The sequence below is a fragment of the Sylvia atricapilla genome, chromosome 1 (genome assembly GCF_009819655.1).
Source record: "Sylvia atricapilla isolate bSylAtr1 chromosome 1, bSylAtr1.pri, whole genome shotgun sequence".
Classification (NCBI taxonomy): Eukaryota; Metazoa; Chordata; class Aves; order Passeriformes; family Sylviidae; genus Sylvia; species Sylvia atricapilla.
The window spans coordinates 58,537,832-58,561,490 of NC_089140.1; the positions used below are offsets into that span (position 1 = coordinate 58,537,832).

The 23,659-nt window shown below is 38.7% G+C and overlaps 1 protein-coding gene across 1 annotated transcript in view; it reads right to left on the reverse strand.

Annotated features, from left to right (window-relative positions):
- Nucleotides 1-4,833: 4,833 nt before the first annotated feature.
- CTDP1 (CTD phosphatase subunit 1) overlaps nucleotides 4,834-23,659 on the reverse strand; it is a 125,727-nt gene continuing 106,901 nt past the window's right edge. Inside the window, 1 exon segment of the mRNA XM_066323648.1 lies at nucleotides 4,834-5,875. Coding sequence (XP_066179745.1) covers nucleotides 5,734-5,875 — 142 coding nt within the window. The 3' untranslated portion in view covers nucleotides 4,834-5,733.

The following is a 23,659-nucleotide window of genomic DNA, read 5'->3' on the forward strand; positions in this document are numbered from 1 at the left end:
GCAGTGGCACCTCAGGAGGAAGGTCTGTCTCCATTCTGCTTTCCAGGCTGCTGGTGAGACACACTGACTCATGGAGAACTGCTCAATGGAAGGGGACAGCACATGGAAGGAACCCGTGGACACAGCTGTCTATCCCACAGATAGGGCAACACTTTTACCTCTGTTGTTTCAGGTTAGCATCTGCTGTACTTTCAAAGTGCCTCTAGACCCACCCAGTGACTAAGTCAGTCCAGCTTCATCTTGGGATGGAGATCTTTGGAAGTGCCATATATAGATACCAGATATGGTTCCTTGTCTTTTCAGGGAACAGAGTTAGGATGGAGTGTGGAAAGAAAAGAGAATTGAACATCCTCTGCCAGGGGAGCTCTGACTCATGGGGTGGCAGCACAGGCTCTGTGGGCATGAGACCTGCAGGGATGAGAACTCCAGGGGGTTTAAAAGGGCCCATGCAATTCAGCAATGTCAAGTACTGCAAACACATCAAACCCACCCTCTGCTCAGTGCACACGACAGGATCTGAGTCAAAATCAGCCCCCATCTTGCCAATTAAATGATCTGAGTGCTCTGGAGTTGGGGTCTATGCCAATCCCACCCTCCCCTGGGATCATGTCACAGGGCATTTCTGCCACTCTCCAGAAAAAAAAAGAAAGTCACAAAGAATGAGAGGAGTGAAAGAAATAATTTGCTGTTCCAGAAATAGTTTGTGCAAAAGAGGGCTTGGCTTATAGTTCATGTCGGTTTCTCCACAGTTCTAGAAATCTTGTGTTCCAGGTACCTGACATCCTTCTCAAATCCTGTTCCCAAATAAAATCTCAAGTGGCTCAAAACCCTATCACATATTTATTAAAATCCACACTCTCATTAACATGTGGTAGGGGATTCTCCAGGACAGTGTCTGGTTCTGGATAGAAAGAAAGCAAGCTTCCAGCAATCACGCATACCGAAGTTTCAGCTCCTTGAGAAACTCGGCTGAGGGCCACACCTGCTTCATGCCTCCTCTATCTTAGCCAGCAATCTTGTTCCTTGTACTCACTTTTTCCCTTTCCATTTCCCCTAAAAAAAGAAAAAAAAAAGAAAAAAAGAAAAAAAGAAAAAAAAAAAAAAAAAGAAAGGAAAAAAAAAGAGTATCTTTTTTCTGTGAGCTTCAAACCAGGCAGAGACCTGCACCCAAAGCAAAGGCTGTGGACTCTCCATCCTTGGAGACATTCAGACATGAACAGGTCATGGGATTAGACCAGATGACCTCCAGAGGTCCACTCCCACCTCAGCCATTCTGTCATGTATATATTGATGACAACAGATTGACTCTTTCCTTGGAGGAGAAAGATAACAGGATTCATATAGGCCCTGAGAATACCCAGGAAAGCAGCTGGCCTGGTTCTGGGGACAATGACTTAACAGCTGCTGGGAATGATTGAGTTGATCTTCATGGGAGGCCAGATGAGAAGCAAAGGTTTTTCCATTTATGGTTATGAGCTGTATGACACTGAGGAATAAATTCCTAAAAGAAAGATATTCTTTTTTCCACATGGAACCACTCAGACACAGCCTACAAAAAAGCAGTATTTTAACTTATCTGTACTATTTGTTACTGCTGTTACTACAGATCATCTCTCTGTGTGTCTCTCTCAAAGCCAAGTCAGCAGAAGGAGCACAGGATATGTAGCTGCAGCCTATCAGTACAAGTATGTATGCCTGCTGTAGGTGATGCTGTTTGGGGGACTGGATATTGCTGCCTCCCGTTCCTGGGAGAGGGAAGGCAGAGGAGGCTGGGCTCCAAAAACTTCTGAAATGATAATGGAAGGTGGGATAGAATAGGAAAAACAAACATATAAAAAGCTTTCCTCCAGGTAGTGAGAACTGGGAGTCTTCTCATGCTGAACTTTCAGCTACATGATGAGATCCACCTCCTCAACAAGACCACTATGTATTTATTTTTTGACTTGTCACCTACTGCACTGTAGTAAAATTAAGCAGAGCAAAGAAATCTTTAGGTACAGATCCAGGTTTGTGTATTTTCACACTTGTAAGACAGTCACCTATTCTGCAAGCAGTAGTGCCAAGAAGGAAAACTGAGACTTCCCACCCTTCACAGAGGATGATACTATCTAACACTGAAAACTTGAGGCCTTATTCACATATGCACAAAACCTGACAGTGAAAGTATCTGCATGCTTGGAGCTTTTCACATCTCAGTGCTAAGCAAGAGCTCCTTCGTCTTCCCCTGTCCCCAGAACAGCACAAGGAGAAAAGCTTGGCCACTATGTGATGCTTTTTGCTTTTATCACAGGTCCCACTATATCCTCCCTCCCTGGAAACATTTGAGGTCAGGCTGGACCAAGTTCTGAGAAACCTGGCATAGTTAAAGATGTCCCTGCTCCCCTGTAGGGAGAATAGACTACGTTCCCTTTAAAGGTCCCTTCCAACCCAAACTATTCTATGATCCTCATCAAAGCTGTGATGTCTTCTCATTCTCTTTAAGAACTGGTGAGGGCAAGTCAAGGAGAAAGTAAAACCGTTGGTCTTTAAATCAAAATGATGGCTCTTACCAGTTCTTAAATAACCATGAGCCCTTAGGAGCCATCTTTCCTAGCCATCAGTGATTGTACATGCTCAGAAAGCTTGATGAAACAAGGTGCCCTTTCTGTGCTCATTTCCACACCTGGTACCCTTTCAAAAACCAGTACTGCCCAGTGAGTTTAACAGCCTCACTGGGAATCTGGTTTCCATGTCAGTTGTCAGAGTGCCCTGGCTGCTAGCAGGTCCTTGTTTGTTACCTAATGTACAGAAGTAGGGGAGGAAGGCAGGATAAAACACCCAATCAAAACATCTAGGTCACATAATGAAGAGTTAAACTCAATTCACAAAGCACATTTATTGCTTTTCCTAGGATACTCCTGCACCTTCACAAAAGTGTAAGCTAGTGGGAGTGAGTGACAACTTCATACATCCAGAGACTTCCTGCTGGCAAGTTAGAACGGGCATTTAACTTGCCATCTATTAAATCTTGTTTCCACTTCTCTCTCCCACCTGTGCAGGGACCAGTGCACTCGGCACAGCCACCTGACTGAGCAGGAGCCTACTTTTCAGCAGAAAGCAGGCTTGATGCCTTCTGGGCTGCTCTGGCAGTGAGCAATGAGTTGGTGGCTCTCAACCCTTCCTGTACTAGCACCAAGGACTGGAAGGCAGGGATTGTTAAGATATACTGGAGTGCTGATGGATTTTAGGATTCCTGCCCAGACCACTCCCTCCCACCAGTTAAAACCATCAACCATCATAAAAACAAAGGTCATCTCATTCCAAATCCCCTGCCATAGGCAGAGACACTTTTCAATAGACCAGGTTGCTTAAAACCCCATCCAACCTGGCCTTGAACCCTTCCAGGAATGGGGCGTCCAGAGCTTCTCTTGCTGACCTGATCCAGTGCCTCACCACCCGCACAGTAAAGAGTTTCTTCTGAATAGCTAATCTAAACCTCTTCTTCTTTAGGCTAAAACTGTTACCCCTTGTTCTATCACTGTTTGCTTGTGTAAAAAAGTCCACCTCCATCTCTCTTGCAGGCCACCTTTAGGTACTGGAAGGTGCTATAAGGTCTCCCTGGACCCTACTCTTCTTCAGGCGGAACCACCCCAGCTCTCTGAGCCAGTCCTCATGGAGCTCCATCCCTCCGTTCATCTTTGTGACACTGGGAGGAGGATCCAGCCTTTCTCACCAGAGAGCTTGTCCCCAGAGAATCACCCCACAAGCACTGTGAGGCAGCTGAGGTGCCAGGGATGGCAGCACCCAGCAAAGCCCAGCTTTGCTCGCTGGCTGTGTTAACATTCAGAGCTTAAATGCTGCCCCAGAGTTGCGTGACTGGCAAAGACCATCAGCAAGAACAAGTCTCTGCTGAAATTTGTGCTGTCAAGTCATTTGCGGCATCACAGTGACCCAGAAAGCTGATGTTATTTCACATTATTTCAAGTGAGGTTTTAAGAAAACACAAAACATGCCCCACAACCCCTGGCTTTTTAGTATTTAATTGCAAGGAGTCATCCTCTAGTAGTTGGGGATGCTGCATGCAGATTGCTGAAAAAAAGGAAAGTATTTTGACTTCCCATTTTACAAGCATTATTCTTTTTCTTCTGTTAGATTATGAACAATCAGTTGGGAGACATCCTGCTTGTTTTCATGGAGAGCTACAGCAGGCAGGGCACTGTAGCATTCAGCTGTGTGGTACCTGTGTAAATGTCCAGGAAACTGAGCATTTTCCACAAAATCCACTATTTTTCTCTGTGGATGCTGACTTTGCATTCTGAATTGGAAAAGCAGTATTAATTTGAAAAGGTTCTAATATTTTCTCAGTGTTCTTTAATTGTCATTATGAAGCTTTAAAATGAGAGTGCTCTTTGTAAAGCAGCTGAGATTTTACTGAAATGTTGTTTTACTGCTTAATGGAAAAATTAAGTATTTCTGCACCAGAATGTACTTCCTTTTAACTGTGATATACAAACTAAAGAGTTTTCTTTTGTAAACATATTGTTAAAAGGATTCGATCTCCAGTTGCTAACAATTCAGAATAAGCCATGATCCTAGCTACAGAAATTTAATACCAGAGCAACAACTCTTATGGTAGTTTTGGAAGCCAGTCAAAGACACCTGAGAAAAGTCAGATGTTAGAGTCCATGAATCTTCTGAGCCAGTGTTTCTCTTCTGTCCTTCTGCTACCTGCCTGAACCTAGAAATCTGCACCTGCTTTCAATGTTTTTCATTATTTTCATGCAGAATAAAGGAAAGATAATACAAAAAAGTACCTTATGCTTGATGGAAGGAAATGAACAGGGAAGATAAACAAAGCATACAAAACGAACCTTTATTAAATGAAAGAAAATCTGTTTTGTGGGTCAAATATGAAATAGAATATACAAAAAACTTTACATCAGATCTCTTGTGAAAGAAATTAAATTCTATCTAGACTGAAGTAGCACTTGTTCCTTCCAAGACAACACGAATGGGTGAATATGCATCTTGTGGCAGTACAAGACCACACAGTCTGCTGTGCTAAATTTCTGGTTACAAGAAGGAAAGTTAAAAATCTAAACGATGTCTCTAAAGAACCCAGCTATTCAACAAAGTAACCTAAAAAATGAATGTTGACCACTATGTATTCTCTTACAAGCAAATGACAGGTGGGTCAAGTGCAGAGTTCACAAAGCTTGCATATCACATTCTCTGTTTCTATACAAATATAAATAGTTCTTTTTTATTTCAAAAATCCTTTTATATTTGATAGCTCTAATTCTGGAAAAGGATGATCAGCTTGTCAGGTTCCTGCTGTACTACCCAGACAATTCCATCTCCTTTATCTCCTCCTGTTTTTGAAGATTGTAACCCATAAACCACAGCCTGCAGTATTTTCAGAAACTACGTGTTTAATCACAAATCTTTGTACCACTGTCCCCTACATGAAGGTTCTGCAGAGCTCCTAACATGTCTTTGGCATAGCACACCATGTCCCATTTAACACTTTTTTTTTTTTTTTTGCTTAAAAAAGTATATATTCCTTTAATAAAACAACTTAAAAACATCTATTTCTGATTTTGTAAAATAACGTATCACCTCTTGATCTGCTTTGCAAAATATACACAACACATTTTGGAAAAACATTGAGTACTGACATAAGGGACTAAACTGAAGTCCAATCTGTTTATGAGAAGTAAAATATAATTACAAATTCTGTCTTCTGCATGAATCTCACATGAAGTCATTCAATTCAGCTTCAAGTGCTGCTGCCATTTCATCTGCTTCAGAACTGCTGCCTTCCTCATCTTCATTGCTGGATTCTTTACTGGATTCACTGGCAGCATCATCTTCATCCAGTTTGCGCTTGTGACCCCTGGAAGGACAGACAGAGACAAGGCCCATGAATGGAGGTATCTCAGTGCTTACTGAGAGATTTATATTCAACATCAGAAAAAGTGAGGCTAAGGAACTCATCTTTTTTGAGGCCGAGACAAAAAGTATAGCACTTGCTTTTATATGAACTAACAGTAGCCAGTTCACAAAATTCATTTTTTAATTGCTGTTAGGTACTGTCAGCGGTAGGTGTAAAGAACAAAGTAGTGATAATTTGTTTCTTTTGTTCTTCAGAAGAAAGTATGAGACTGTTTGAAAATAGTGAGTAGATTTACATTCCTCTTGCATCTCAAAAGAAAGAAGAAAGATTGTGTGAAAGAGATATTACCAAAATACAAATGTAAAAATGATTTTGAAATATTCATTTTTTTCTTTTTTAAATAAAAATAAAACCATAACTGATTAACCAAATCTCACTGCACCAGCATCTACACTTTCATGCTTCCAAACTTTGGGGTCCCATCCTTCCCTTTTGTGTCTCTTTGGATTAGTACTGCCAGGCTGAACAACACATTTCTTTGCATCTCTGGAGAATGAACCAGTTTAAACAGGAAACTGATGTGCACCATACCCTGCTGAAAGAATCATGTTCCTGGCTCTGAAAGATCTCCAAGGAAAATCTAACGCTTCAACTGGGACGTAGCCATAAGCAAAAGAATTTGGATCTGTGGAATCCTAAAATCTCTTTTCCTTGCCAAAGGGAATTTTATATCAGATGAACACTTCTGAGACAAAAATAAAGTTGAGATTTTTGCATTGCACAGAATTCATAATGAGATGCAGAAACACCTTCAAAATCCTTCTGGATAATTTGTTCAAATTTCAAGCAGAAAAATACATGCAGAAGGGCAGGCATTTCTCAAATAACTTTCCTTGCTGGGTGGGGTTTCATTAAGAAGAGAATGCACCCACTTGCAGTCATGAAAAACTAATAAAATTTCCTACCTATTTTAGCTAAAAGCAGTAATATAACAATAATCCTGTTACTTCTGAGAGCACGGAGAAATAGCATATAGAAAGAAAAACCTTGATAAATACTGACATGAATGATACATATCCAAAAGAAATAAAGGCAAATATTAACAGTCAAACTTGTGAGCTCATAAGCAACACTGAAATACAAAAGAATTTTTATTTATACAGACACTTTTATTGCTGTTTTCCAAGAAAGAGGAATGCTCACTAGCCCAGACTGCTCGGTTTGTGGGCTGGTTGACCAATACCTGACCTGCCCTTTCTCATCCTTTCAGGGAGATGCACAAGGTGTGGTGGGAAGTCAGACGGGGAGTCCAAATGAAAATGGGAAGTGAACAGTATTGTGTTCATCTTCCCTTTCTGCTGCAGCTGTGGGACAAAAAAAGACACTGTTGCTGCTTTACAGAGCACTTCCTCCCACTGATGTCAGGTGGGTTTTGCTGTTCAGCATGGGGGGGGGGGGGGGGGTGGGGGGGGTGGGTGTAGAAGTAATATTCCTGGGAGGCAAGAATGAAACCCTAGGATACACTCTGGGCCCTAAACGCCTAACAAGGAAAAATGGGATGAAGTAAAAGTTACCTGAATACTTTGCTACTGAAATCTAACTGTGGAATGCTGAAGGAGTTTCAGGGCACTAAATGTAGCCTAACTCACAATAAAAAGCAGTTTCTCAGGCATAATAGTGATTATTTCCACACAGCCACTATTAGGATGCAGTTTGGACAAGGAAGCTCCCATGCTTAAAATGCCCAGCTGGAAGAAATCTCAGCACATTTTCATTAAAAGCTATACAAATGTATGGAGCCTCAGCAACACTTGCTGACTTCATGATGGTTTCAGCCTTCAGAGCTACAGTGCTATTTCAGGCATTAATGATACTATTAGCAAGAAAAGATAATTGGGAATTAAAGAAACTTGAAAGAGTCTTACTCAGCAGAAGAAGAAATGAGTAGTGCATCTTTAACAAGCAGTGGATAAGAACTACACAGGCAGTGCTAACTGAGAAATAAAGTCATGAAGGGAATGTATACCACAATGCTTGCAGCTGAAAACATTTCTATTCATCTGTTTGTAAGGCTGCATCAATGGAATCTGATGGTATTTGCCCACTGAAAAATTAAATTAGCAATCTGACAGCTATCATTTACACATATGGAACAAGTACACTGCAGATACTGTATTAAAGGATGTGTCAGAACATGCTTTTAGAGCCAGCCCAAATACTGTAAGTTTACTGGGACATAAATCAATAGCACAGATCTCATAGAAAAGAAAAAAAAAAAAAGGGTTTATGAACAAATACAAGAAGTAACAGCTCACTGAAATAATACCTCACTGTCAGTTCTCTATTTCTTGAAAAGTGCAGAACAGTTAATTTACAAAATAATTATAGCAAAGACCAGCAAAAATATTGATTTATGTAAAAAAGCAACTTTTAGAATTTCAATGTACTTCACACAATTAGATTTCAGTGAGGACAATCAACAAAATCCAGGGATCTAAAATACTCCGCGTGACTAATTAATTAAAGAATGAAGTTCCAGCCTACAAAAAGACTTTCCAGAAACCTTAATGGATGCATCTCCCACATTTTATCCCTCACTCAGTTGTATTAAACAGTATCTTTGGTAATCCAAAAGCCTGACCATTATCTATTTTGTCATGTCTTGTTGTTTCAGCAAGGCTAGAATGACAGCTCTATTCAATCTTGATATGAAACATTAGTCACTCATGGGGAGGAAAAAACCATGAAAAAAACCAAAAAAGTAAACTGAGCTAAGTATTAGTTCTCTACAGAATAAAACAAAAAAAAATCTCCCCTGAATGTTAGCAATTTTTATTACGATAAAACAATCTTTCAGTGTTTGTGTACTGTAAACTGCAGTTTCACAGGTATTCAAAAAAAATTTAAATGAGTATTATAGTATCAAATAAAAAGCTAACTCTGACAGAAGTATGGAGGAAGAACATCAGGAACACAGAGCTGCATTTTTTCTTTGCAAATTCAGAGAAAAGAGATAACATTCTGTTAATAATTTCTACGTTCAGAGAAAAGGCAGTATATCCCCATGGCAGCGTATCTATTAACATATCAAACAATTTAAAATGTATATTTTCCTCACTGTCTTGTGCCCATTCTTTCTGATTTCCAGTTTCAGAGCCATAGTGTGTATGGCTTTTGAGTGGAAAAGTTAAGCTCATACAGGATTCCTTCTTACTATTTAGAGAAAATGATTCAGCAGCATTGCAGGCTTCCATTAGCCTGATTTGCATTTTTATAAGGAATTTTGCTCAACTGCTATTAAAAGCCAAATTGTAAGTCGATAATAACTGAGTATCTTTAACCTCACATATGAACAACTGCCAAAACATTGAATGCAGAACTTTAAATATTTGACAACTCTGTGAAAAAACTACAACCCAGATTTCTGTTTCCTTTGCGTTAAGTATTTTTGCTTTGCGATATTCAGTACCAGCAGGCCATCAGTTCATGTGCTGGAAAAATCCTTTCAAAAGAAAACTACATTTCAAAAAATCTCACTTATTTAAGTGAATTGACAAGTGATTTAAATAAACTACAAGTGCAATTCACAATGATATTAAAAATGAAAAGAAAAAAATATTTGTAATTATATACATATAAAAGTAGTTTTTAGGAAAATTTTATTTACAGAATGCTAATGAGAAATAGTGATTTTCTAAATGAAGAGACAGGTTTTTGAAGTTGTGATAGCATAAGGCATATACCTATAAAAATAGCACAGAAACATTTCCTGAAAATTAAAATTTATTTAGCTCTTGATCAGTTAAAATGACCTCTAAAATCTGATTACAATGTACAGGTTGAATGAAAACTGCATTCTTACGAATTCACTTTAAATTTAGTTCACTAAAAGTTCTATAGGGAACAAAGTAAAAAGTCCAGTATTTCTTGTTTCTATTATCTGAAGGCCTTAATTTATAATTGGCTGAAAATAATGTTGGAAAAACTCTTCTTAACTGAAAAGCAGATTGTCTCTGGTTTGTTTCGCATCCCAACGGCACCCCTTTAAGAAATACAGTGCTACATTAAAATGGAAACATCTAATTAGCAAAGGAACTCAAAGGGCAACATAACCCTTGCTTTAAACAAAACAAACTTAAATCTTTTCCAAACCTTATTTTAAACTTGTAAATGAAAACTATACTTAAAGTATTTAAATACATGTTCATATATCCTTTAAACTCCAAATATCCACAATCCCTATCACTATTCTGATAATGAGTAAACCTTTAATTTTTTGCAAGCTCGCCTGACTTTTTTCAATAGCTCCTAAAATCAGTACAATAACAAAGTAGAGTCTGCAGACTAAATGTGTTTAGTCTTTTACAAGCAATCAGCTTACAGCATTGACATTGTAAATTAGGACTTCAATTTGCTACCAAATACAGCCAAGTTTCTCTCTAATGAGAACACTCACACAGCAGCCCTAAGTAGTTTGGAAAGCAAAGGTTTGGGAAGGGCATTTTGGAACTGCCTGCTGCCTTCCAAAATCATCACAGCCCTGCAACACAACTTACACCCAGGCATGCTTCTGAAGCTCCATGTGGAAGGTCTGTCCTGGTTTCCATACACACCTGGACCACAACTTTCTGTAAACTCCTTCCACAATGGAAATAAAATGATGTGACATTTGGTAATGCAACTAGAATTTGACATCCTTCCACAGGAATTTGACTATGGGAACAACATATTCAGATAAACTACTTCTCTTGGCAGGATTCTTCAGTTATGAAGAATTAGGGCTGGTTATCCAGTAAAACTCTTCTTCAACCCATTCTAAAGATGCCAGCCCAGTACTTGGCTAACAAACTTCAGTGCCTTGAGCTCTGAGAACACCCAAACCAAATGTCAATATTGTGAGCATTAATATGTTACATGAGACAGACAGACTAGATGGTTAAATTTTCAAAGAGATGCTTCAAGTTTTGCGGTTATGGTTTTTTAACATGGGATACATGGCAATATCTTTAAGGTCTCTTCCAAGCCAAGATACTCTGATTCTATGCCCTTCTATGTACACTTAATTCAAGAGTGAGCAATTGTCCATAGCCTGCCTGTGTCTCAGGTGTCTACCCTCTGGCCATTTCCCTCGTACATATGTGCAGAAACACTGGATTTCCTGTCCCAGAGCAGGCTGCTAGGCACAGCTGTGGGAGCAGCAAACAGCACCACCCCAACACTACTGGCAAGCTGCAATGTGTTTTCACTTCATGCTCGTGCTGGGACAAACAGGACACTATTTAGCTCTGCAGGAACAAACGCCAGACACCTCATATATCTCCTCAAGAACTCATCCAATACTGTCTGCAGGATTACAGGATGATCCAGAAATCTAATATGCAGAAAAATGCACTGAGAATGTTCCTTGCACACCCCCAGGGTGCAGAGTGAGCCCCTGCAGTTGGAGGAACAGAGTGCCTTCATGCTTCTCACAAAAAACTCTTCCAGGCACCCACCAATTCCAACTGACATCTCTAAAGAGTACTTTAACTAACACAACAATAAAGTGAGAGCTAATTAAATTCTGTACACCCTCCGTGCCTTTCTGCTTTAAAATTTAGCACACCTGTGCACAATTCCAATGATGAGAAACTATCTTGGGAACTGAACACCATCCTACAACAGCTTTATAGGTAGTTCTCTGAACCAAACACTAAATGTATATCTAAACTGAGAGTATTTTAAGTCAGGAAGTCACAGAAAATTTAAAATAACACACTGCAATAACTTCTGGATTTGACAAGGATAGTTTGTAAATTTTGCTAAAATTGTCCCATGATGAGCCTGCATTTTCTTAATATTCAGATCAAGGGGAAAGTTTAATAACAAGAAAATCACTCCAACAGTGGTTTCTTAACAACATTAATGTTTTTTTAAGAAAATGGTAATTTCTTAATAGTTAAACATTGGGATATTCCAGAACCAAACAGTGTAGCAATAAAACTTTAAAATTAAATGCTGTGTGATTTTCTCTGCTCTTAACTAATTTAGATACAAATAACAATTAAATTGGATAATGGAAAACAGAAAAGTTGAACCTACAATTTTGCTTCTGTAATTAAATCATGGAAATATAAACAGGGTCCCTAGAATCTTACTTGTTATTAACTTCAAGTTGTTTTAAAATAATCCATGTAGTTTTAAGACATTTACAACATGCAGTATGATTATTTCTTCATAAGGCAAACGTGCCAGTGGCAGTTTTATATCACACAACAAATAATTGTAGAAGCCGAAAGAAAATTAAATATACTTTTTCACTTTCACTATGTAGAATTCTAGACTGTTACCTGACACTTTCATAAGGGAAAACGCACAGATGCACTCTGGCATATCACTTCTTAATCCTATTTGAAAGCTAAATCAGGCCTTTGTTGTTTGCATCAATTCTCTTTCCAGCTTCTTCTAGTTTACAAATATTACCTATTCTGACAACAAAAGTCAGACAATAGTTCTGTAGCTCTGTAGGGATTCTGGGTGACTCTGTGAGGCTGTAATAGGATATACCAAGGCTCAGCAGTGAGCAAAGAAAGTTTCAAGCCTTCCTTCCCAATGCTTGGATGGGTATTGTACAGCAATTTAACTGGGATTTGGTTTGAAAATGGACTAATTCCTCAAATTAATTTCTGTTATAGGAATGATTTAGTCTCAGATAGTGATGAAGAATAATGTCCTCATTAGAGACCTAAATATGAGTCATTGTTTTAAAGCATGGTTGTATGCAATAAAAAAGATGAAAAGTGGGCAAAGAACCTAAGATGTATGGGCAATTTAGAAAATTCAAAATTCAAAACCATACATCAAAAAACGAAGTTGGAAAAGAGTCACTGAGGAAAGTCAAACTACCTTCATTTTTCTCACAGGAGCACGATGTGTATGTGGAGGTACCCTCATGCCAGTCTAATGGAGAACCAATTCCTATTTGAAGACCCTCAGCACTGCAAAGTAATGCTTGTAATCCTGATTGGATTTGCCAGCATCACTGACAAGCACTGAGAACACTCTTCCAACATGCATTATTTGGTATAGATATAAATTTTATACAGATAAAATTTAGCTGATGAAACACTAGCTGTGCTAACCAAGGAGGCTGGAAATAGGATTTGGTATATGGTGGCTTCTAAAATTAGATACATCTTAATTTGTGTTGTGGACTACACCAAGTTATACTGAAAGATGATTCTGTCAAAGCCTTCAACTCCTATTTTTACTTACTCTTCTCTTATTTTGTACTTTTTTTCAATAAATAATTGATATTAAATTGCAAATAACTAAACCAAACATCCTTCTAGGATGTTCACTCACTGCTTTGCTAACAAGAATATCAAGTAAGAACATCTCTGCTTCATCACAAAATATTGAAAATAAGACAAAACATTCTACATTGACTCTATATGGATACTAGTAGTATTGTCATCTCCACTGAGGCAGAAAAAACAGACTTCAAATTCCTTTAAAATTGTTGTGTTCTAGGGACCAAAATACACGGGTCCCCACAGGTATATTCTTTCATGAAATGCACTAGATGCCTCCTGTCAAAATCAGTCAGACCTTCATCCTCCTCACATTGCCATGTGATTTAATGGGATAGTCCCCCAGTTTATTGACTCTGCTGCCTGCCTCACAGTTTGGTAAGCCTCCTGACCACAGTCTCTGCAGTCAGCTTCCAGTGAGTACTTCCTGCACAACAGTTGGGCTATTTGAGCTCTTGTGAGGCTGTGGGTTACACCGTGGTATCTGGGACTGAGATTGCTCATCTAGCAATGGGCTGTAAGATCTGTCCTCTCTATCATACAACATCTTCCTACAATATTACTTTGCTCTACTACTTATTTCTTCATCCCAATGGCAAGATATGTTATCTTGGCACTTCTCACTTCTTCCTTCCCCAGATTAGTAGCCCTGACAACTTAGATTTTTCTTTAGTTATTTGTTAAAATTAAATATCTTCTCATGCATTAAAACAGGTTTTGGAAGACTGTTTTGGAGACACAACTGCATTATAAACCAAAGCTACAGAGAACCTAGAAAATAATTTCTCAGCATTAAAAAGCCAACACTTGACTTCCAACAGTCTATTTTGCTACAGGATGTTTTAGAAAAGCTAGTGAGTTACAAAATCAAATGACATCAAGGCAGGAAGTCACTTCTTCTTAACAGAAATTTTCAAAAATTTGTTAGAAATTTGGTCTAGAAACTCCTAGGTTTCCATTAGAAACAGCAAAGTAGCGCTAAGACTTGGTTAACAAATAAGAAAAATTTGAATTGAGGTTGTAAGAATATCTGCCAGAACCATGTGACTTTTACATCAGTTTTATAAGGTTAGCATAAATGATATATTCACAGCATAAAAATACATGCAATATGTTTGAAACAGAATGCCACCCATCTTTATTTTACTGTGCAATTCCAACAGACTCCCTAAAAAGTGGGTCTGCATTCATTAAATTTGGATCTGTACAACACTGGGTCAGTGAGCATCACAAAATCAATCTGGATCAAAAGGTACGTGTCAACCCCCAGCCTATGCGCCAAATGGAATCACACCGCTGAGAATTCCCCATACCTGTTGTTTTCACACCAGCTACAATGTGACAAATGACCCAGATTGCAGCTCTCCTGGCTCACAGTCTTGATCCCCTATACAGTCTGCTCTACAATTTTTTCTGTCAATATTTCTGGAATAAATTTGAACTAGCAAAGGCAGTTTATACTTGCTCTGTACTTTCTGGTGCAAAGCTGCAATTTTAATGATGGTGCTGTCCAAAACCCAGCAAGGGTTTCAAGGTATTCAGGGGTAGCCTCCCCCATACCACTAATGAAGAAGGCATCTGAAGGAGAAGCAGCTCATTACCATTCATCATTCCAGAGTAAAAGGCAGCTACTGAGCCTGAGTCCTGGAGAGTTAATTTTCTTTCCACTAGCCAGTACAGTGTGATGTCTTGAATTCAGTATGAGACTGATGTTGATAACACACTGATGGCTCAGTCATTGCTCAGCAGTGCTTATCCTCAGCCAGGGGCTTTTCAGGTTCCCGTGCTCTGCCAGTGAGGAGCTGCACAAGGACCTGGGAGGAAAACATGGCCAGGACAGATGACCCGAACTGGCCAGAGGGATATTCCAGACCACAGAACGTCATGCCTGGCACAGGAGAGACTGCTGCTGAGGGAGAAGCAGCATGGTGGTGAGCAGTTGAGAAATTAAACCTATCTTCTTCTCATTACAATTATTATGATGCTATTACAATATTTTATTTTGTTTCAATTATTAAACTGATCTGTTTAAACTTAACTGTTCTGATCTCAAGCCATATGTTTACTTTTTTCCTGGTTCTCCACCACACAGGACAGGGGGTGTCTGTTTGGTTCTTAGGATCTGGAGTTAAACCATGACAGCCTGGTCTTATCCATATAATGGTACTCGCCATAGGCTCTGGTAAAGTACAGTTATCAATTTACCTGCATATATGGATGTGTAGAAGAGAAAAATGTGAAAAGGTGTTTCTCTGGGTGCCAAATGACTAGACAGACACAGCACTTTAAACATGTAACAAAAGCTGAGACTGCAACAAGTTGTTCTCTTTCTAATTGCTTTCTGAGAATGAGCCACACTGATGCAGGGACAGGAGCAAGGTCTGAAGAGGCAAGCAGGGAACCAGACACTTCCCTGTTTGACTTCAGGAATAAAACCACTTAACAGACCCTCTCCCACGCTGCCAAAACACATTTCACAGCTGACCTCACTCAGACACCCCCTTCTCCTTCTCAGCCTGCACAGGTGACCCTCAGGGGTGAGGGGTAGCGCATGTGCACCGCCCTGGCAGAGAGGAGAAGCCTGGCCACATACCAACATCTTGCAGGCAGCCCTGGCCCCACTGCTCAGATGCTGTTTATCCACCCTTGCTAACACCTAGGACACTAAAAACTTTCTGTTGTTACCATTCAGTGGTCTGAAGCAAACAGCAACATCAGTTGAGACATGCCTTTTTTCTGGTAATTTGCAAGCTTTACATGTTCTCTACCTAGCAGGAACATACTTTGCAAGAACATTTAATATGATGTGGTTTGTCAGATGGGTTATTTCACTGCAACTGGCAAAACATATACTGTCATGTATTCACTTGTGTTTTCCAGTAAGTATTTACTGGGATAGTTAAGGAGCACTCAAGGCACAGTGATAGTCTGAGAAACAGCAGAAGGAGACTCTGAACAGTGGACATCTCCCTCAGCAAACAAGGACCTCTTCTATGCAATGCAGTGGCAAGATGCTTGGGTCACACAGTAAAGGACACGTTTGCTGCTGTGACATCTACTGTGGTGTGGGGAATTAAAACATCCTTATTCTGCTTTTCACATGCACAGCTGACAACAACTTAGAGACAGATCTCCAAGACTGGCTTGATGCAACTGTCTTTTGAAGAAAGTTCAAGTTTTCTAAAATATCTGACTTTGTTTTTTCCAATTGAAGAACCTATTAGTAGTTCAAGTTATTAATAAACTACTTGGAAACGGGAATATCTACCCATTTTGATTCCTAGATTTCCCTCCTTCCATTAAGAAGCAGCTCTGCTGCTCTTCTACCAACATTTTTAGCACATGCTTCAAGCTGGCATTTTAATTGAAGATATACACTGCTGTTTAGCAGCCATTAAAGACTTGGAGCGATCAAGATTAATGTACATTAGTTATTATGTGGAATTTAAAGTACTTTTAGAATTCATTAGGGAAACTAGAGCTATTTTTCTTGATCGGAACAATGCTGCCTTATAGTATTCCCGCTAATGTCCTAGGTCTCAACACAATGAAGGATTAAAAACCTTCCCTGACAGTTCTTAATGTACTTCTTGGTTTCCTTATTCTCAAGAGATATTCAGATATCCACATATCTTACTAAGGGAAAAACATAAATTGTTTCATAGCTCATAAATTGCACTGAAGCATTCAGCCTGACTAAAGGAAAAAATGCTGCCTAAATTACCTGAGGGGCAACCCCCTGCTATTCTTCAGTTCCTAGTGCAGCTCTCGCAACAACATGTGAACCTAAGCAAAATGTTATGGGCTTGCCTCACCCTGAACTTCTGCTTTACATCCTTCTTATCCCACAACACTAGCCACAGATGCAAAACCACGTTAATATCTACAGACTGCTGGAGTGGGCTAGTGGTGCTGGGGGTCATAAGTCCATAAATACTCACACAGTGCTGGGGGAACTGTTATGTGAGTGGAGGCAGGATACTGGAATCTGGTGTTGCTAATTACTCCTGTGCAGGAACTGAAATACATCCAAAACAATCTGATGCTCCAGTTTCTTACCAGAATTCAGATTCCATCAGAGTAAGGAACTGTCTACTCTGTGTGTCACAAGTGCTCTGAAGTTGAAGACAGAATGAAATGGTTTTCTTACTCCTCCCTTTGTGAGTGAACACTAGGAGCTCAAGATTTTAAATTCACTGAGGGTTCTAGTTCTGGCCCTGGCAACCACATGTACCAAGCTGGGGCTGCTCATTCTTCAAGGTGGCAGACCATTAAGCAGATCAAGTCAGTAACTCCAAAATTCTTTTCCGATTATCCTAGTTTCTTGCAGCCTTCATTTCTTCAAACCTAAATTGTGCTTTTGGCATTTTTTGGATCTAGGAATATCTAAATGTAATGTTCCACATAATAGCATCTCTCCCAGCTGGGCTAGAGGAACCAGCATCACGTAACTGCCCTTTGTGCGTTGTTCTGAAAACTCTTCATTCCCACAACCTAGAAGCTCAAGGGGCAGTATTACATTATCAAGAGTTCTCCTTGTCTGGACTGGAAGCTTCTCATAGGGGGTCAGACAGCTCCTAGTACCCTGGGTTAGGGTTAGACTGTAATCTCATCAACACAAACTCTCTTCCTTCTTCACCGCAAGCACCTAACTCTGCTGTAGGCTCCCCAGACTTTCTCAGGGCTATTCTGACTCCCAGGTAGTTTTAACCCCTACACTTTCCTTCAATCCCAGCACTGTGGATTTTACAGATCACTTAACTGTGATATACTAATTAATGCAAACAAAACACTCATTCTTGTGTTTTGAGAAGAGACAAACTCATTGCTACTGCACAAGCTCAAGAAAAACAGAGCTAGATGAAAAGAAAACAAGTTGACCTAATTTCTTCTCTTGTCTTGATCACTCCTTAAGCCTAGGTTTGGGGTCCTGGAAGGGTGCCAGGATCATTCCTGCCACATATGGCCTCTTCTCTAAGCTGAAGCATTGTTTTGCATTACTTTTGTTTTTAATTTCATTTGTCTTCCTCAGCTGGCCTCACAGCTAAACAAGAATCCTCTGCTAGAAAGCACATCTCATTTCTCTGTTCTTTCTCTATGATTATGTGAATTCCTCTCCTCATTTTTTCAGCCCTCACTCTTCTCAAAATGATTGCAACAAATGATTTCTAAAGTCTGCTTCTACAAAAATCCAGCTCTTGTAGACTGGGGCTTCTTGCAGATATATTATAGAAAATTATTTTCCCTCAGGCTCTAGTCACCCCATTGTCCCAGGATGGAAGTGATTAGTTAATGGCTCTGCAGTGATAAAAAGCAATGACTGCAGAAAGACTTCTATTTCAAATACATTGATGCATTAGTGAGAAATCAATTACATTACTTCACTCAGAACTCTTAAGTTATAGACAGAGTCACTGAATCATTATAGACAGCAAAAGTTAGAACAGAGAAATGTAAAAATAACAGCAATTCCTGTACATACTTTAGCATTTATTAGCACATTTAAGGAGACAAGGAGGACAAGGCAAATACTCTTCTGCTTGATGACTTGTGATTCCAAACTTTTCCCCCTAGAAAAAATGGCAACTGAGATTCCTCAGTTCATTTTAGAGATACCAGCACACCTCTATTGAAAAGCACAAGTGAAACCTATTGTCTTAAAGTGAATTGAGAAAAATATATACTTTCACAGAATTTTCTTAATTATTGTAACATACTAGTAACATACAGACTTTTAACTGCTTGTGTATCCTTCCCCTGAAGTACTAGAACTGTTAGAACTTAGTGCTGTGTAGACTTGCATAGTTGATCTACATAGCATTGAAATAGGAAAACCCATGACCAATAAATGGTATTAATGACACAGTATATAGAGAATTTGACCAAAAATATACTAAGACAAACTAGCTTTCAAATTTAACACTGAAAGCAGTATAAGAGAACTTTATGCTATTTTTCACTTTTCCAAAGAAACTTCTTTTCCTGATCTCAATTGCATAATTGCTATATTAACTAACAAGTATGACCATAGTATCAGTGAAAGCCAAGTAATAACTGCACACACAGACACAAACGGACTGATTAATATTGCATTATTGCATCTGAAGAACTTCTAGGTATTTTCACAGTTAGACTGTAAGACGTTAAAGGCAGATGTTCACTCTAACTACCCTGTGTTTCAAAGCATTTTCAAGCTTCCCATTTGATGTGGTCTAACACAAACACAAGAATTATAACCCATCACTTTGTGAGAAAAGTAGTCTTGTGCAGTCTGTATGTCTTTTGGCAATTTACATATCGTGGAGGGAAACATGAAGATACCACAGAATTACATTGAAGTATCTTGTAGAAGTTCAAAGCACCACTGTTCAGCTTTTTGATGAACAATGAAAAAAATCATCTTAGGACTGCAACAATGTACATTATTCTTAACATAAAACTTAGCAGATTTAGCTGAGAGTTTAAATGGTGAACACCTCACTCATACCACCAAATGCAAAAGAAACTTGCCAAAAGAAGTAACATCATATCCACAGAGAAAGGCTTCAGAAAAAAATCTCTTACAAAAAGGAAAGGAAGTAAAAAAATTCAACTGCTGTTTATATTTGATAGGCTCGATGTGAAAAAAGCCTTATGTTTTGTGGATATAAATGTTATTTATTCAAGTTGTTTAGGAACACTGTACAAGAAAAATAGCTCAGATACTCTTTCCAAAAATGACTCATCCTAGGAGAAACTGGCAAATGTCATTCAGTCCAACTGAACTTCAGCTATGCCACCTTATGAAAAAAACCCAGGTATTTGTGACAATATTGCTGTTTACAAGGACAAGATCAGCACCAATGATCAGGCAACAAGTCAGCAGCACACTGGATGTATTCCATTCTGCTGCTGCAGCTGTGAGCAGAACTAGTTCTCAGAACAGGTGACATGAACATAACAGGCATACCTACAACTCTGGTCATTTTAGGACTGTGGGAAAGGTCTAGCTATACCTTAAAGAGATGCCTTGAGATCAACCCAGGCTCCCACAGTGGACGTCAATTGTGCCAAGGTTTACCTGGTTGGACCTGACAACTTTTGTACTGTGCAGTTCCCTTTCTAAAAGCCTTAGGACAATAAGAATCTCAATTTTAAAAAAGGAAAAAAAAAACCCCTGCAATGGAAATTTTGCAGCTTGACACTTCGAGCAAACATGCACAAGCTGTGCATTTGCTCCCTGTAGAAATATGGAGAAATACAAGACCAAGACTGAAGTCTCATGATCGAAATGTGAACCAGCACTTTGGTTAATTTTAGCTGCAGTTAATAGTCTAGATGTGTGAAAGTTCACACTCTCAGTTCTCTCGTGATTTTTTTTCCCTTATCCAGTTAATGATCTGAGGCTTTCCAAAATGCCTGCTCCTCTTTAACAGATATTATATTAGACCTTTGCAGAAACTCCAACTATTTCAGAACATGTCAGAAGCAGCAACAAAGTGAACAATGTCGTTCTGTGATTTTTCCTGAAGCAAACTTAGCATCTACCACTTGTGCTCAATGTATCAGTGACACACTTTTGTCAGGCGTTTTAGAACAAGGACCTTCCTCTTCAGCAGTTTAATCAGCACACCTTTGTTTCCCTATGCATTTTATGCATCTCTGAACACGCAGCACACCTAATTAGACCTGTATTTTCTCAACAATCTACAGTGATTCTGAATTTTGATTTTGCAGTAAATCAAGACTGAACCAGTTGAGTACCTCAGAATTCCCATGCATAGTGCAATCCCTCTGTACTTTCTTTACACATTTATATTTTCAACATAGGAAAGTATTTTATTAAGAAAAAAATCAGGATACCTCTCTGACATATAGAAAGAAGAAAGAGCATTTCATGTAAGAATACAGCAAGAAGAGAAATAGATACAAATATATAGAAGAATTAAAATTGCTTATCCCTTTTGACAGGAATTGTAAGGCTAGTGCAGTAAGTGGAAAATTGGAATTTCAGGTAATTATACAACATATAACATGTCATTTACATATTTCATATTACATCTGAAAAGCTTTACTGTAGAACTCCTATTCGAACACATCTTTGCTGAAGTCTCAACCCGAGGTTTGAAAGTTTGAGTGTCAGGTGTCAATGATCAGCTTGGGAATAATTTGTCTGATGAAATTCTTTCATAACAGTAACTGATACCAAAAGAACAAGACAAAGATGTTGCTCCCCTGTAAGTTCTAACTTCAACACCCCTTGTGTTGGAACCCTCAGCATCTTGCAAAACTGACATTTCTGTTTCTTACTGCAAACTTAGGACAACAAAAGCAGCTCCTTTGCATCTGCTCACCCTACAAAGGTACTTTTAAAGCTAAGCTAGTGCTTTTTCCATGCCTTCACTCTGGAAACACTATTACCCATCTTACATAAGTATAAAAAAAGCTTTTTTTGAAATTAAAGGGGATTTGAGAGAAAAAGTACTACAGAGTTCTGAGGTTTTTATCTCTCTGAAAACTAGTTTACTAGTTTCCTGCTTTCCACAGGATTAAGAGCATGCTTATGTGAAGGAGAAAAATGTTCAAATGTGAGTAGTAGTTAGCTCCATGTGTGTTGTAGTTTTGCACCTGCAATATTTCCTTCTTATTTTTGTTTAAAAGCATTTTCTTGCTTCCTTGAAAGCTAGTTGGAAAAACCTGAAATACCTTAACGGGGAAAAATAAAGTGTATTTTGCATCAATGAGTGCTACCTCACATTGGTTCCTCTCTAGTGACCAATATTCTTTTTGCTGCTTTGCTTTTGAAGATTAGTGAAATCTACATGTTTATCCCATTTGTCAAATAAATCCTAAGTAACTTCATCTGAAACATGATGTTATACTTCAGCAGGCACAAATGTGCAGTAGGGAAAGGTAATCTCTTAGTATTCTGTAAGGCATCTATGAAGAATTTCTTATAGCTTTAATTTTCCTCACAGAATCATACAATTTCTAAAGAAACCTAAGGCTACAGGCTGTCAACATTGTTGTTTAATCTCTTAAATGTCACCATCAAGAATGAGAGTAAAGAAAACTAAAGCAATGCAAGCTTCCCAAATGGGGAAGCACAAGGCTTGCTTAATCACAGAGCATACTTTTCTTAAATCTCATGATTTTAATAATATAATATTTTTCTAAAGCATTAGGTAGGCACACAAAAATATACAATACTATATTCCAGATAAGCAAATGAATATTTATAAGATATTTATAATATAATAAGAATCAGTTGTTTTGTTGCAAGATTCATTCATGAGTCTTCAGGGCAAAACTGCCCAGGTTGAAGTACAGAGATCTTTCCATCGCACATATGCTTATCCCTCAGAACTGATGCCTAGGTTTTGGGGAGAGTTGACCATTTCCATCCTCTTTTCTATTTTTATAAATAACTGTCTAAGATAAAAGAGAACCTATGACTATTTATATCATTAAAAGTTGATCTCTTTATATCAATATATATAATTTCCAGTATGAGAACTACTGCTTTTAAAGTGCGCTATCCTCAACACATATATGAGACAGCAATCACTTAAAATTTCTTTTAATAGGGATTGTAGTTTGAATTTTTTTGTTAGTGGAACATAGCTTTTTGTCCCTGCTGCCTAAGAAGTGACGAGTTTCAGTCTCTGTCTTGTCATATTTTATAAACCCCAGATAGGAACGACAATTGAGACATACATAAATATACACATATGGAGTAAGAAGTTTGCTTTCTAAAAGAAAGCCATCTGAAGGGTGTAACAGACTTGACAGTCTCCTTTTAAAATCAAGATAGAGTTTTATCAATTGTCATTTCAGAAATCTTAAGACCATTTAAAAGCTCTTATGTAATGGAAACAGATGACAACTTTCTGAAGGCTAAGGAAAAAAAGAAGATGGATGATGTTGAAGAGACTGATGAGAGAAGAGAGATAATGTTGAATAATCATTCAGGAATTCAGGGAGTATAAAAGCCTCAGCCATGGGAATTATTCATTCACGTTTTTATTTATAGAAAGATACTATGGCATATTCATTTAGGAGAGTGGCTTCAGATAATGGGAAATCTAACCAATTACAGAGCTGTAAAACACTACCAGCAGGAATAACTGACAGAATATCTAAGACAGGCACTCCTGCACCTAAACTCTTAAAACATTCAAATAGTGTGATTCAGAAACTTCTCTTCCTCCAGACTGGGAGCCACTGAAAGACATATCTAAAAGAAAATGCAATCTACATTATCCCTGAAAGGTTTGTACCATTCACAGAAAGGGTGCAGCACAGCAGCAAGAAACTCCAGTGATGACTTTGCCATGCAAGGTATGTGGTGCTTTACACCCAGAGCACCTAATCTTGATTTACATTTTCCTCTCTATTGTCTTTAGGATTTGATTTTGCTGGGTTGTCTTTCCTCTGATCCCCCAGAACTATCCAGTTCCTTATGCCAGTGTATCATCCCTGACATTTCCCACCTTTTCTATTAGTTTCTGTA